The sequence below is a fragment of the Engystomops pustulosus genome, chromosome 3, assembly GCF_040894005.1.
Source record: "Engystomops pustulosus chromosome 3, aEngPut4.maternal, whole genome shotgun sequence".
Classification (NCBI taxonomy): domain Eukaryota; kingdom Metazoa; phylum Chordata; class Amphibia; order Anura; family Leptodactylidae; genus Engystomops; species Engystomops pustulosus.
In genome coordinates, this window is record NC_092413.1 from 137,783,732 (window position 1) to 137,796,774 (window position 13,043).

The 13,043-nt window shown below is 36.9% G+C and overlaps 1 protein-coding gene across 12 annotated transcripts in view; it reads right to left on the reverse strand.

Annotated features, from left to right (window-relative positions):
* The window catches only part of MLIP (muscular LMNA interacting protein), a 193,834-nt gene that overhangs the window by 93,117 nt on the left and 87,674 nt on the right, over positions 1-13,043 (reverse strand). For 11 of the 12 annotated variants that reach the window (XM_072142276.1, XM_072142274.1, XM_072142272.1 and 8 more), the window contains 3 exons: positions 12,553-12,936; positions 7,744-9,108; positions 4,392-4,463 (listed from right to left, as the gene is read on the reverse strand). In XM_072142276.1, coding sequence (XP_071998377.1) covers positions 4,392-4,463; positions 7,744-9,108; positions 12,553-12,936 — 1,821 coding nt within the window. The remainder of the gene's footprint in view (positions 1-4,391; positions 4,464-7,743; positions 9,109-12,552; positions 12,937-13,043) is intronic. The other variant, XM_072142279.1, reaches the window with a different exon arrangement.

A 13,043-nucleotide genomic window follows, 5' to 3' on the forward strand; every position in this document is an offset into this window, starting at 1 on the left:
AAAAACAACCTAAAAAAACTCTCTCTGATAAAGATGATTTTTTATTAATGCCCTTTAAAAATGCTCTAAAAAAGTGATTTTAAAAAGTTACGCAATCTAAAATAAGACCACTAAAAAGAGCTATCATTCTTGCAAAAAATAAGCCCTTAAACAGATTTTTGAGGTGAAAAATAAAAAAGTTATGCATATGTAAGTCGGTGATGCTAAAATTAACAACAATTTTGCCAAATTACTTTTTATTCAGTAAAAATGGGAAAAAATAAAAAAATATATATAAATGAAGTATTTTCATAAACGTGGCGACCCAAAGAATAAAAATAATATACTATTTTCATGGTATGGTTAACGGCCAAAAAAAAAAACACATAAAAATTTTCCTAAAAATTGATGATTTTCATTTCCTCCACCAACAAAGAGTTAATTAAATCTCACCAATTAGCTATAGATGCCCCAAAATTATGTATTAGAAAAGTGCATCTCATGTGGCAAAAGAAATAAGCCCCTATAGGTCCTCATTAAAAAAAAGAAAAAAATTATAGCCTGTACAATGTGACAGCAAATCTGCTCCGGATGGCGCCTCCTTCCCTTCTATGCCCGGCCGTGCGCCCATACAGCAGGTTACCACCACATGTAGGGTATCAGTGTACTCGGGAGAAATTGCGTATCAAACTTTGTGGAGCCTTTTTTCATTTTATCCATTACAAATGTTTAATTTTCCACCCAAAATGAGTGTATTGTGAAAAAATATTACAATTTGCAGACTCCACCTCCATTTTGTTTTAACCCCTATAAAACACGTAAAGGGTTAACAAACTTCTTAAAAGTGGTTTTTCATACGTTGAGGGGTGTAGTTTCCACAATGGGGTAATTTACGAGTCTCGCTATTATTTAGGCCTCTCAGTGTCAATTAGAAACTGTGCAGGTCCATCTAAATACAGGTTTTGGCGATTTTACAAAAAATGTGAAAAATGGCTCCCAAATTCTGAGCTTCATAACATTCTAGTAAAATATGTGGAATCTGAAAAAACCATGCCAACATAAAGCAGACATTTGGGAAATGTAAGTTATGAATTTATTTGGGTGCTATGACTTTCTGAATCAAAAGTAGAGAATTTAGAACGTTGAAAATAAAGAATTTTTCAACATTTTTGCCAAATTTTGTTTTTTTTCATAACTAAACGCAAAAGATTTCATCCAAATTTTTAAACTAATTTGAAGTACAATGTGTCACGAGAAAACAATCTCAAAATCCCCTGGATATCTCACAGCGTTCCAAAGCTATAACCACTTATAGTGACACAGGCCAGATTTGAAAAATGGGGCCGCGTCCTTTAGGCCAAAAGATGCTGTGTCCCGTAGGGGTTAACATTGCGTTTATATTGAGTTTTGTAAACGCAAATGTTAATAGTAATGTAATTAGGCAAATCACCTCTCCTTGTTGTAATAGGTTTCAAAACGCAACGTGTGAGCGCAGCCTTAGAAGTAACCAATAAATTTCTGAATTTTCAAAAAATAGGTTACTGTGGAAAATTTTAAACATTTAAAGCATGTGGAGTAATTCAAATTTACATGTTAAAATGGGGTCCATCGAAAAAATCCCTCCTTTGCACCTTCCCTGGACGAGGTGCAGATTTGCGCCTAAAAGTTGCAAAAATAAGCAAAAAAAGTGATACATAAGAGAAAAGTCGCACGGAACATCTGGGAAACTAAGATACATGCACAAGGTGCAGACCAAGGCGTACTTGAAAAACGACAGGTGAAAAGTCGGAAAAAAGTCGCAATTACGACAAAAGTCACAAAAACGAGACGAAATTTGACTAGCAGAAATAATGATACATGTCCCCTTTTATATTGCTACCCATGCAGAACCCACATAGTACATCACTATCAATATTTCATCGCCGCCAGACAGAGCGCACATATTTCATCGCCGCCAGGCAGAGCCCACGTATTTCATCGCCGCCAGGCAGAGCGCACATATTACATCGCCGCCAGGCAAAGAGCACATATTACATTGCTATCTGACAGAGCGCATATAGTACATTGCTATCAGGAAGAGCTCACATATTACATTGCTGTCCGACAGAGAGCATATAGTACATTGCTTTCAGGTAGAGGGCACATATTACATCACCGCCAGGCAGAGAGCATATATTACATTGCTTTCAGGTAGAGCGCACATATAACATCACTATCAGGCATTCCCACTTGAAAATGATACATATTTGTATACTCACACATGCAAGTTACAATCACACATTTGTACACTTATGCACATATGCTCATATAGAGCTTGCGGTACATAGCGAAATATCACTGTGCATCCAGCGCCAAGACACTGTTGTCCTGTGAGCTCTGCAATCTATGGCAGAGCAGGGAACTCCTAGGAACTCTACCATAGAAACAAATCTGGCGGCTATTGCCCGGTTTCCTTGGCCAGGTGGAGAGCTGGACTAAACATATAGTTGGTGCTTCTAGTGGTTGCATAGCCCTCATTTGCTGGGGGTTCCTTTAAGGGCAAAGAGGTGGGGGCCCTGGGACGCACAGTACCGGAACTCATTCCATAATCTGGCCCTGCCTGTGACCTCATTTGAGGGTGCTGAATGGGTGCTGGAAGTAGACTGTAGAGAAGGCAACATATTCATATTTTACTGCAATTCAGGGATTAAGTACAGTAGGGAGCCTAAAATAATTTTATAAAAAAATAAAAAACAAAAGCTTTATAAATATATGGAAAATCTTTTTGACAAACCTTCAAGTTCAAAACCCCCCCTTTCCTTAAAACACATACATAGATAAATATATAGTAGTACATCACACGTCGGCTGCGGGTGCATGGAGAGGGTTCACGGGCTGAGTCCTCTCCATAGCTGGTAGGTCTTTGCTGCATATTGCAGCAAACACCTGATCGCGGGTGGTAACCCATTCATTGCCAGCGGCTTCAAAAAGATGGCGCCGCATGTGTGGTCAGTTGCCATGACAGCATCGAGTCTTCCCAAGACCCAAGGCTATCTCGTTTTAACCTATTCATTGAGCATATTGTAATGAATGAGGAGGAAAATCCACATGTTCTGACATACTGTAGCATGGCAGTATATGGTAGGATCAATCAGAAAAGCTAGGGTTAAAGTACTCTAAGAGGTCTGAAAAAAGTGAAAAAAAATTGTATTTAAAAAATGTTAATCACCCCTTTCCCTAGAAGTCATATAAGAATAAATAAACAGTAAAAATCATAAACATAAATTGCCGCGTCCGAAAATGCTCGATCTATCAAAATATAATAACGTTTTTTTACTGCGTTTAACCCTGTAACGGAAAACATGCAATAAAAAGTGATCAAAAGGCCATGCAATCATGAAAATTAGAAGCATTGAAAATGACACCACCAAAGTATGAAAAAGTTAATAGCGCCAGAAGATGGTAAAATAAAAAAAAATTTGTACAGTGGGTTTTAATTTTTGTAAATGTATGAAAACATATGGTTTCCTTGTCATCGTAGCAACCTAAAGAATAAAGTAGACATGTAATTTGGGGCACACAGTGAAAGCCGTAAAAAACCCAAGCCCACAAGAAAATGGCGCAAATGCGTTTTTTCACCACTTTCATTTGGAATTTTTTTCTGCTTCCCAGTACATGGCATGGCATATTAAATCACATGAAGTGCAATTTGTTACGCAGAAAACCAGCCTGCACACAGCTCTTTACAATAAAGTTTTTGATGGTGGGAAGTGATCTTCTTGATCAAACTGAGCAAAAATCCAAAGGAGATGTGTCATTTTAACCACACAGTAACACCCATAAATGGTGCTACTGCATTCTTTTTTGCTAATAACATGGCACAGAAAATTAAAATTAAATGTGCAACCAGGAAATACAACAAGTTACACTGTTTAAATGTGAAAAAAATGGAAAACTAACTTCTAATTTCCAATAAAAAACGGAAATCCACAAGCCATCATATAGCTTAGTAAACAGAAAGATGTGGTTTGCAGAAACACAGAACCAAGGGAACTAAGGAAATTAGAACCAGGATTACTGTAATAATATTGGGTTGGCCATGTAAAAACCAATAATTTCAACACAAAATTGTAAAAGAAGACATAAATAATTTTTGTTCTGTAAATGATTTTTAACATTTTATTATCGCTGAAGAGTATGCAAGATAAATCCACAAGGGCAACACAACTTCATGGAATTGTAGTTTTATTAAATAGTGAGGAACAGTATAAAAACTATGCATTTCTGAACAAGAGCCTTCACCAGAATAAACATTTTTTTAAAACGGTATTTCGCTTGAATCTTTGCGCTTTTTGTGTCTCTCTGCAACCCCTTGATGTCCCTTATCATCCAACCATCATCAATCAATATTTTATTAGGAAATTCCCACTCACCTTTTGATCAAGAAGTAATGTATTTGTAGGAATTGCAGCAAAAGATTTGTAACTTGACTTGATTTTGTATAACTAAAAAACACCAGACAGAGTGTTAACAGATATATAATCTTACATCTTCAAATTTCAGTTCTATATTGGCTTGATATTTTAAGTAGAAAATAGAAAAACACAATGGGGTTTATTTATCATAGTGAGGACTCTTTGTTGTTTCTCTTTCATTTACGGTTATTTATTTGGCTGTTAATTTATCATTATGGTTTTTTAGTTATGTTAAATGTTTTCAATCCCATGTTTGGTTTTAAATTTAAGTTGGCAAAATTTGTGCTTTTTTATTTAAAAGGCACAAGTCCTCTGATCAAAAAGTAACAATTTGTGTCATTTTTTTCCTCCTTCCATGAAAGAATCTTGCTAATGCCAAGAATTTGCTGGCATATTTTTGTGCCTACATTTGGTGCACTTAGCCACGATGCATCAATAAAAGGTACAAAACAAGAGCATTTGTCACGCTAAGATAAATAGGGAAAACCTAGCACAGAAAACAACTTCTCCAATTTTGTAAAACCATTGGAAAGGTGCAAAAATGACTTTAGAGCACATTTACTAAAAACGGTATTGCCTGTGTAGTGTGCAAAAAGCGCCAGATTAATGAATTGTAGTGCCCGTTCTCCATGAATCTGGCGCTCTTAGCACTGGCCCGAATTAGTGTACCTGTCACAGTACTCTGTGACGTATGTTATGATATGTATCACTCATTGTGTATGTGGTGGGTTACATGTGTATTTTATTATAATCATTCATTTATACTCATATGTGTAAACTTGACCTCTGGAGGTTTCCTCAGGGGTCTGCTATACAAGTGTAATAAATTCCCACCACCCCCCTACTAGGTGAGAATTAGTAGCAGAGGAAGTGGGGGTGGGTTTTGGTTGTGGGTCTTTTGTTTGAAAACTTGTTTGGGAAAAGAGTTTGTCTGGAGAGCAAGTTGCGGTGGTCTTGCATAGGACATGGCGGACCTGTTTTCTGTATTGGAATAAACCAAAAAAAAAAAATAGCTCAGTGCTTGACAGCTCTAATCATGAGTGCCTTTCGTGACAGAACCAACTTTTTTGGCACACCTTTAACATGGGGCGTGCGACCCAATTCTGTTGAGCTTTGCATGATAAATGTGGCCCATGGTCCAACAATGCATCGGAACGCCCATTTCAATGACAAAATTTGTGTTGTGTGAAGAATAGTGTAGCTGCGACACAAAAGGATTGCGTGCGTCACGTATGTGGTGCAGGCACTTCTTAAATACCCGTGCAAGCAGTTTGCACATAAAAGAAAGTGCAAAGTCTGATAGAAAACTGGCGCAAGGACCTTAGTAAATGTGTTCCTTTGTGCTGAACAAGGCAAAAAAATTAAATAACAGCTATGATCAATAACACCCATTGCATCAGATCATATTACATTTTTAACTGCTGGATACACCGCAGAATAATATATTTTATTGTTATTGAATCACCAAGAGATTAGATGCTTAGATTCCAAAATCTCAACTAAGCTTTCTTCATATTTTACCTTATTTTATGGCTTTAAATAACAAGAATAAATCTTTATTTATTTAGCACCATCATATTCCGCAGCACTTTTTTAAAAATCAACAATGGAGATAAGTTTAAAATGAACATGTTGGGAACAAATGATATTTGATACAATATTAAACAATAAATATAGAAACAGCCAAGTCATATTATTAGGTACAAACAATTATTAAAAAAGGACAATGTATAATATTCAGTTATAACTGTATAATACACAGTAGGATTTGTTTTTTCATTGTATCTTACCGTAATTTGGAAAAAAAATATTTATTTTAAATAACAAGCATAGCAATGTTTGTAGTGAGCAAGGTATGAAACTAAAGCACACTGACATGCACCAAGTAGCAGTCAAGATATGGTAAAGGTTTACAAATATATTAACACAGACAGAATTCAGTATGTACTCACTTAAGTCTTTGATAATGAGGCCTGAAGAATCTTTAATGACCATCAACTCAAAATAACCATTATAAATTTCCTTATTCGGTGCTGGTCATTTTGATGTATAATTTGTATAGTAGTGACTTTGGGGGTTTTGCATAGTGTGGGCGGGGGAACTTTTACAAATTGTCGTTGCTTAGGTTTTAGGTTTTTGTGCTTGGAAAAACACACTCAGGTTTGCCTGTGATTGACTGACAGATCTCTTTCTGGATCTTTTCATTGGGAAAAGCTAGGTGTGAGTTTGAGTATGCAAGCGCGACTGGCTGCTCTCCTAATCTTGGGGTACCATATGGGTACAACAGACCCTAGTTCTTGTGATCCATGGGGGTCCCATCACTGAGACTCTCACCAATCAACAAATAGCCTGTATCCAGTGGATAGGGGCTAACTTGTGTGTCACTGAAAACCCCCTTTAAGGTTTCCAGCCCTAACACATAGGTTGAACCTGTCATCTCCATGTCCATGTGTATAATGTTTTAACATTTTACATTTTATTGCACCCTGTTGGATGCTAAATTTCGATTTTTTTTTTTTACATTTTTTAATTTTATTACTGTTTACTCTCTTTCCCAATGTACTCCAGGGTGCTGAGCTTTAACACATTTAGTTAAGGGGGATGTTTTGGGTCTTGTATGTTTACAAAGCATTGACGGTGTGATTAATCCTGAAAGATCAACACTGAAAATTGTAAATGACAATACTATAATAGATATTGCATATTGATAACAAATCCATAGAATAAGTCCTTATTGAGGGGGTCAACCCCACAGTTCAGGTCTATCTGCCCTATCAAATGAATGCACGACACAGCTGCATTTGATTCTGTTTTTGTTAATAGAGACCTGTGAATAGGTTTTGGTTACTCCATATTGTGGTCCCCATAATTGTTGCATGGTCTGCATTCAATCCAGACACTACGGTTCTCTCTTAATCAAATGCTAAGAACATTGAGGGTGCTGATAGTTATCCTTAGGATGGGACAATTCGTTCCAACATCAAGTATACCTGAATCTCTCATTGGATACGATCTGTATTACAACTCTGTACATATATTTTTGCCTGACTCTTATACTTTGTCTTATTTTCAAAGAGGTTTCAAACTATTTATATTACTTCACTGTTTTTGCCAATAGCTCATTACTTGTCTCATTGATAAATATCTAAATATACAGCATACCTACTTCTGGCAGTGGATTTGCTTCTGACTTTAGCCAGCACATCTCAAACATCTCAAACATGCAACAGTTAATTTCAGCTCAAATTTGAGATTTATAAAATATGTTTTGTTTTATCATGCATGAAATATAGTTGTTATTAATCGATACCTTTGTATTTTCAGGGTCAGAAACGTGTAACAATGAACTTCCTGAGGGTAGTTCACATGATCTTGACAAGATTGATCTTGGCTGTGCCGAAATGTTAGTAGATAATGAGCAAAGTGGTGCATTCTTTCTTGATAATTCTTCGAAACTGAAGGACTGGCATGTGTGGCTTGGATGCAGTGCTTGGTGTGCATCCTTATCTGTCTCCATAATTTCACCACACAGCAGAGCTGAGTGAGATTGAGAATAATGACTTTTTCCTAAATCCATGGCAGAACTAGATTTAAAACCACGTGGAGGTGAACCCTCGCTTAAAGAGTGAGAGGTTGATCGAAAACGAGTTATTGGTGAGGTGTATCTTTTAAAATGAGATTTATCATGTGACTGGTCAAAATGTAAAGGAGGAGGAAACAATGTAACTCTTTTGGATTTACCAAGAACAGAACATTTTTTAAGGGGTGTACATGGATGTCTGCTTATTGGAGGTTTATCATTCAAGGGTAGAATACATTCCCTGCTAGAGTAAGGTGGTGTAACTGACCTACGGTGCAATTGAGAAGATGGTGATACAGATCCTCTTGGAGATGACATGAAGTAAATGGATTCTGGAGAAAGTGCCCTATTTGGACTTTGGTGAAAAGAAAATTCACCCCTTAATATGTCAGACTCAGAAGCTGCTGGCATAATATCAGCTTTTCTTTGACTGTTTAACATCCTGGATTCTCTTGGATTGCTAAGTGAAAAGCAGGATGTGGATTTTCTAGGAACATCTGGTGTCATGGTGGACTTTTGAAAAGCTAAAGGTGTGAGCGAAATTGTCTTAGGTTCAGACTGATAATGTGGATCAGGAGAAATTGTTCTTTTTGAACCTGATCTTTTTGATTTTAGCAAGGAAGTTAAAAAAGAAAGCCGTGATGAAACAGGTGAAGCAGCATCTGACCTTGGAACCGGTGATGTGCATTCATTCATACTACATATTGTTGAAGAAGAACCAAAGAAAGTAGAATTCAATGGGCTTGGGCTACGGCAAAGTGGGTATTTTATAACCTGTATGGGAAGAGGTGACATTACATTTGACCTTTCACTCTGACTGGCTTTTGATGATTTGTGTTGTGACAGTTGTAAATCAGTTGGAGAATACAAAGATCTTCTGCTATGTGATCTCAAAGGACATTCTGTGCTTAAAGTACGAGAAGAAGTAGACTTTTCTGTTGACAAAGGTGTATGAAATGCATCTTTTACTGTGGAATATCCTTTATCGATATTAACAGATGCAGAATTAGTGATTTGCTTTCTATATGCTTGTGTAATGTTATTGGAATTAGGAGAATATGAATCCAGACCAACTGGAGGCACAGAACACATTTTCTAAAAGAAACAAAAAAGAAAGATTTAAACAATGAAAGAAAATAGCATTAGTAATTCTTCATTGTTATTGCTAAATGTTTTGTCATGGTAATCAGAAAATTCACTTCTGCTAATTATGAAAACTTAAAAAACAATTTGAATTTGTGAAAATTTTATACTATTCTATCATTCACTTTGGCTTTATGGTAATATTTCTCATTAATGTGAAACTGTATGTTCCACTTAGCTGAGATTTTGTAATAATTTATTTCCTAACATTCGGGTAACTCATGGGACACCTTCTAAATCTCAGTGAAAAGGGTTATAGAAGTTTTAAACTAGTAGTCAATGACAATATATGCAAATAACCAACTTTATCACTAATGTAGTAGTTGCTTTAGGAAAAATTATTTACATAGCTGCATTTTTAATCAATGTTTTACTCCTGGGTACATGAGTTCATAATGATGTTAAAAGATGGTAATAGTTTGTTATACTTTAATGCAAAATGAAAACAAGATACAATAAATGTAAATTACTTCTGGCTGGTCTCATTATGAGTCATTATCTCATTCAAAATAACAATAATGAATATTGCTAGAAATTGAATGATCTAACTCTTTATCCCATTTCTCAAGTAGTCCTAACAGGTCATAATTGCAGGAAAAAACAAGGAAAACACAGGTAGCATTTCCTGCTGACAATGATTTTCACCTTTTTAACACTTCATAACACTAAACTATTTTTAGTTCATATGCGGCATGCAATATAATTTGCAGACTAGACATAAAGTCTCATTTTACCAGTCAAAAAATGATTCAGCCATTTAGCTCTTCCCAATTCCACCGTTCTATTATGGCACTGTTTTGGGCCGGATGTATGAAAAGAGTTCACAGACAGAGCCCTTTCCATACGGGTTGGGTGTTTGCTGCATATTGCAACAAACACCCAACAGTAACAACCGCGGTTATTGCTGGCACCAATCATGGGTTTTAACCATTTAAATGCCCTCAGCAAAGTTGCCGGAGGCATTCAAACCCTGGTAATTAAATACTGACATACACTCCACCATCTTGGTTTTGATTGTCATCCCCTGTGAGGCCATGTTAAAACTTCAAAAATATTTAAAAAAAACTATGAAAACCCTAAATGTTTAAATCACACCCTTTCCCTATAACTGAAGAAAAAAATATTAAATATGGTAGGTATTATGTCCCCAAAGTCAAGATCCATCAAACTCTAAAAACGGTTATTCTCGGCAGTGAAACACATAATGGAAAATAGTGTCCAAATGTCCAAATTGCCACTTTTTCCTAATTTTGCAAATATTAAAAGTTTTAATAAAAATTGTTCAAACAGTACACAAAATGTCAGCAATGAAAACATCATCTCAACTGGCCTAAAATGAGACCATACGCAGGTCTGTCACTGTAGTATGAGAAAGTTTTGCATTTGCATCAGAACACGGAAAATGAAGATTTTATAAACATTTTTAATTAAAACATATTACCGTATATATACGAGAGTATAAGCCAAGACCCCTAATTTTACCACCAAAAACTAGGAAAACCTATTGACTTTAGTATAAGCCGAGGGTGTAGTATACAGCCAGCCAGCTCACATGTAGTATACATCCAGCCAACCCCCATGTAGTATACAGCCAGCCAGCCCTCTGTAGTATACAGCCTGAAAGCCCCCTTAGCATACAGCCAGCATCATGTAGTATACAGCCAGCCAGTCCCCTGTAGTATACAGCCAGCCCCATTTGGTATACAGCCAGACCCATGTAGTAAACAGCCTGACATCTCTTCAGTATACAGCCAGCCCCATATAGTATACAGCCAGCCAGCCCCCTGTATGCCAAGCACATAAAAAAAAAATAAACTTAATGCTCACCCTCCGGCGATACTCACTCACCCCCCAAACTTGCCGCGTCTCCTCTTCTTTCTTCTCTTTGCTGTAATAGCCAGCACAGTCACGTCCATGCAATCTGACGTCATCAGCAGTGAAATAGACTAATCATAGTGTGCGCCGGCCGGCAGATCGCATGGACGCCTCTCTGTCGGATAGAGAAGGAAGAGAAACAACACAAATCATCAAGAAGAGGAACCGCACCAAGGATCGGGAGCCGTGCCAAGGATCCGGGCGGCGGAGTGTGAGTATTAATTTTTTTTTTTTTATTGAGACGTGTATAAGCTGAGGTGAGGTTTTTCAGCACATAACGAGATCATAGATATAAAGGGGAGGGGGCCATTTGAAACAAAAAGTGAAAGGCATAAATTCAGAGCCTACAAGAAATTGCCACAAATCCGTCTTTTTACCAATTTCCCCATATTGGGAAATTTTTGAAAATAGCAAGCAATAAACGGAAACATGAAAACAAAAAAGAGCCAAAACGTTAAGGGGATAAGAGACTGGGTATATAAAAAAAAAGCCCATATGTGAATATATTTTTAAAGGAAATCTACCACTTAAAGGAAACTGTCATCAGGGAGGTAATTTTTACCTGAAGACAGGTTTTAATAGCCTATGGCATATTCATTTAAAAATGCCTTTGTCAGAAATCTGAATAAAACCATTGCTTTTAATCAATTATTTGTACATTACTGGCCTCCTGCCAGCAGCGTTTGGTGAGCCCCGGTAGAAAGCAGGTCTTCTTTTCATTCCTCCCTTCTTCTTCAGGGAGCAGGCATGAGGCTGAGGAATATGAAGGGTGGGCCAGGTGAGGAGGAGGGAAGTAGGGATTGAGGAGGAGACTTGTGCCATTTGAACTGCAAGCATACCTTTATTAGTGATATTAGCAGGCTCATTGGTTAGAAAATATTTAAAATTAATGGAAATGTGGTTAAAAATGCTCTGGGAGCATTACCAGAGCCCCTATGTGGCATCATTGCCCCTGGACAACTTCTTTCACACCCACTCCATTGCCCCCCTACTGCCGCCTGCTTATCACTGCAACTGCGTAAATAGCCAGCTGCTGTGAGTAACAGAAGGCAGGGTATAGGAGGTCATACCAATTCCTGCTATATTCTCACAGCAGCAGCACACAGTCAGGAGCAGGTGAGAGGATGAGACAGTTTGTGAATCCAGAGCACAGAGGGGCTATGAAACACCCCCTAGAGCCCTTCTGGTTTATTATGATCATTTTAATAGTTGATTTTAGAATGAAGGAGGCCATGGATAACAAATGTATAAAGATTACCACTGTAACAGAGCTTGGATCTATAAATTTCTCAGGTTTATCATGCATTTTTGATGTACCTTTCATTTGGCTAAATATTAAAAAGAATGATCCATTAATGCCGAAACCTTAAGAGAACATACTGGTAAGTTCATTTGGATAGGAACAAGCAGTGCATATTTAACCAATAGATTTTTTAGCCTTTGATTTTGTTTTCAATCATAATACAGAAACAGCTAAACAGATGGTATAATGTATTGATATGAATAGGAGGTGAAACATACCTGCAGCTCCAGGTTACCCACATTGCAGCAGTCTTTTTGTGATCTAGGAATATAGGTCTCTTTAACCTTTATGTCTTCTACAGTTTCTCTTGGATGCTGTGCTGTTGATTGTTTTAGTTTTTCTCCGAATCCATATTTAGTTTCCTCAAAGGACAGAGACTGAGATGTTTTGGCAATTTTTACATCTTCCTCGTCATCTGAGTCCATCAAAACAACAAATTCTGCTATGAAAAGGTCATTATGTTTTATGTCCTCCAGATCGTTTGAAGCAAATTGTTTCTGTAGAAATCTGTCCTTAGATGCTGCCTTGTGAACCGTTTTCAAAATAGTCTGAGGTGATTCATACATCTTTTCCTGTAATAATTTTTCAGGGACATTTTCAGGCTACGAAGAAATGTATAGAAAAAAAAACGACAAAACTTACTGTTCAATATGGAATAATGCAAATGCTACAAAATATACTTTCATTTTTTTCACAATGTTCTTGGAAT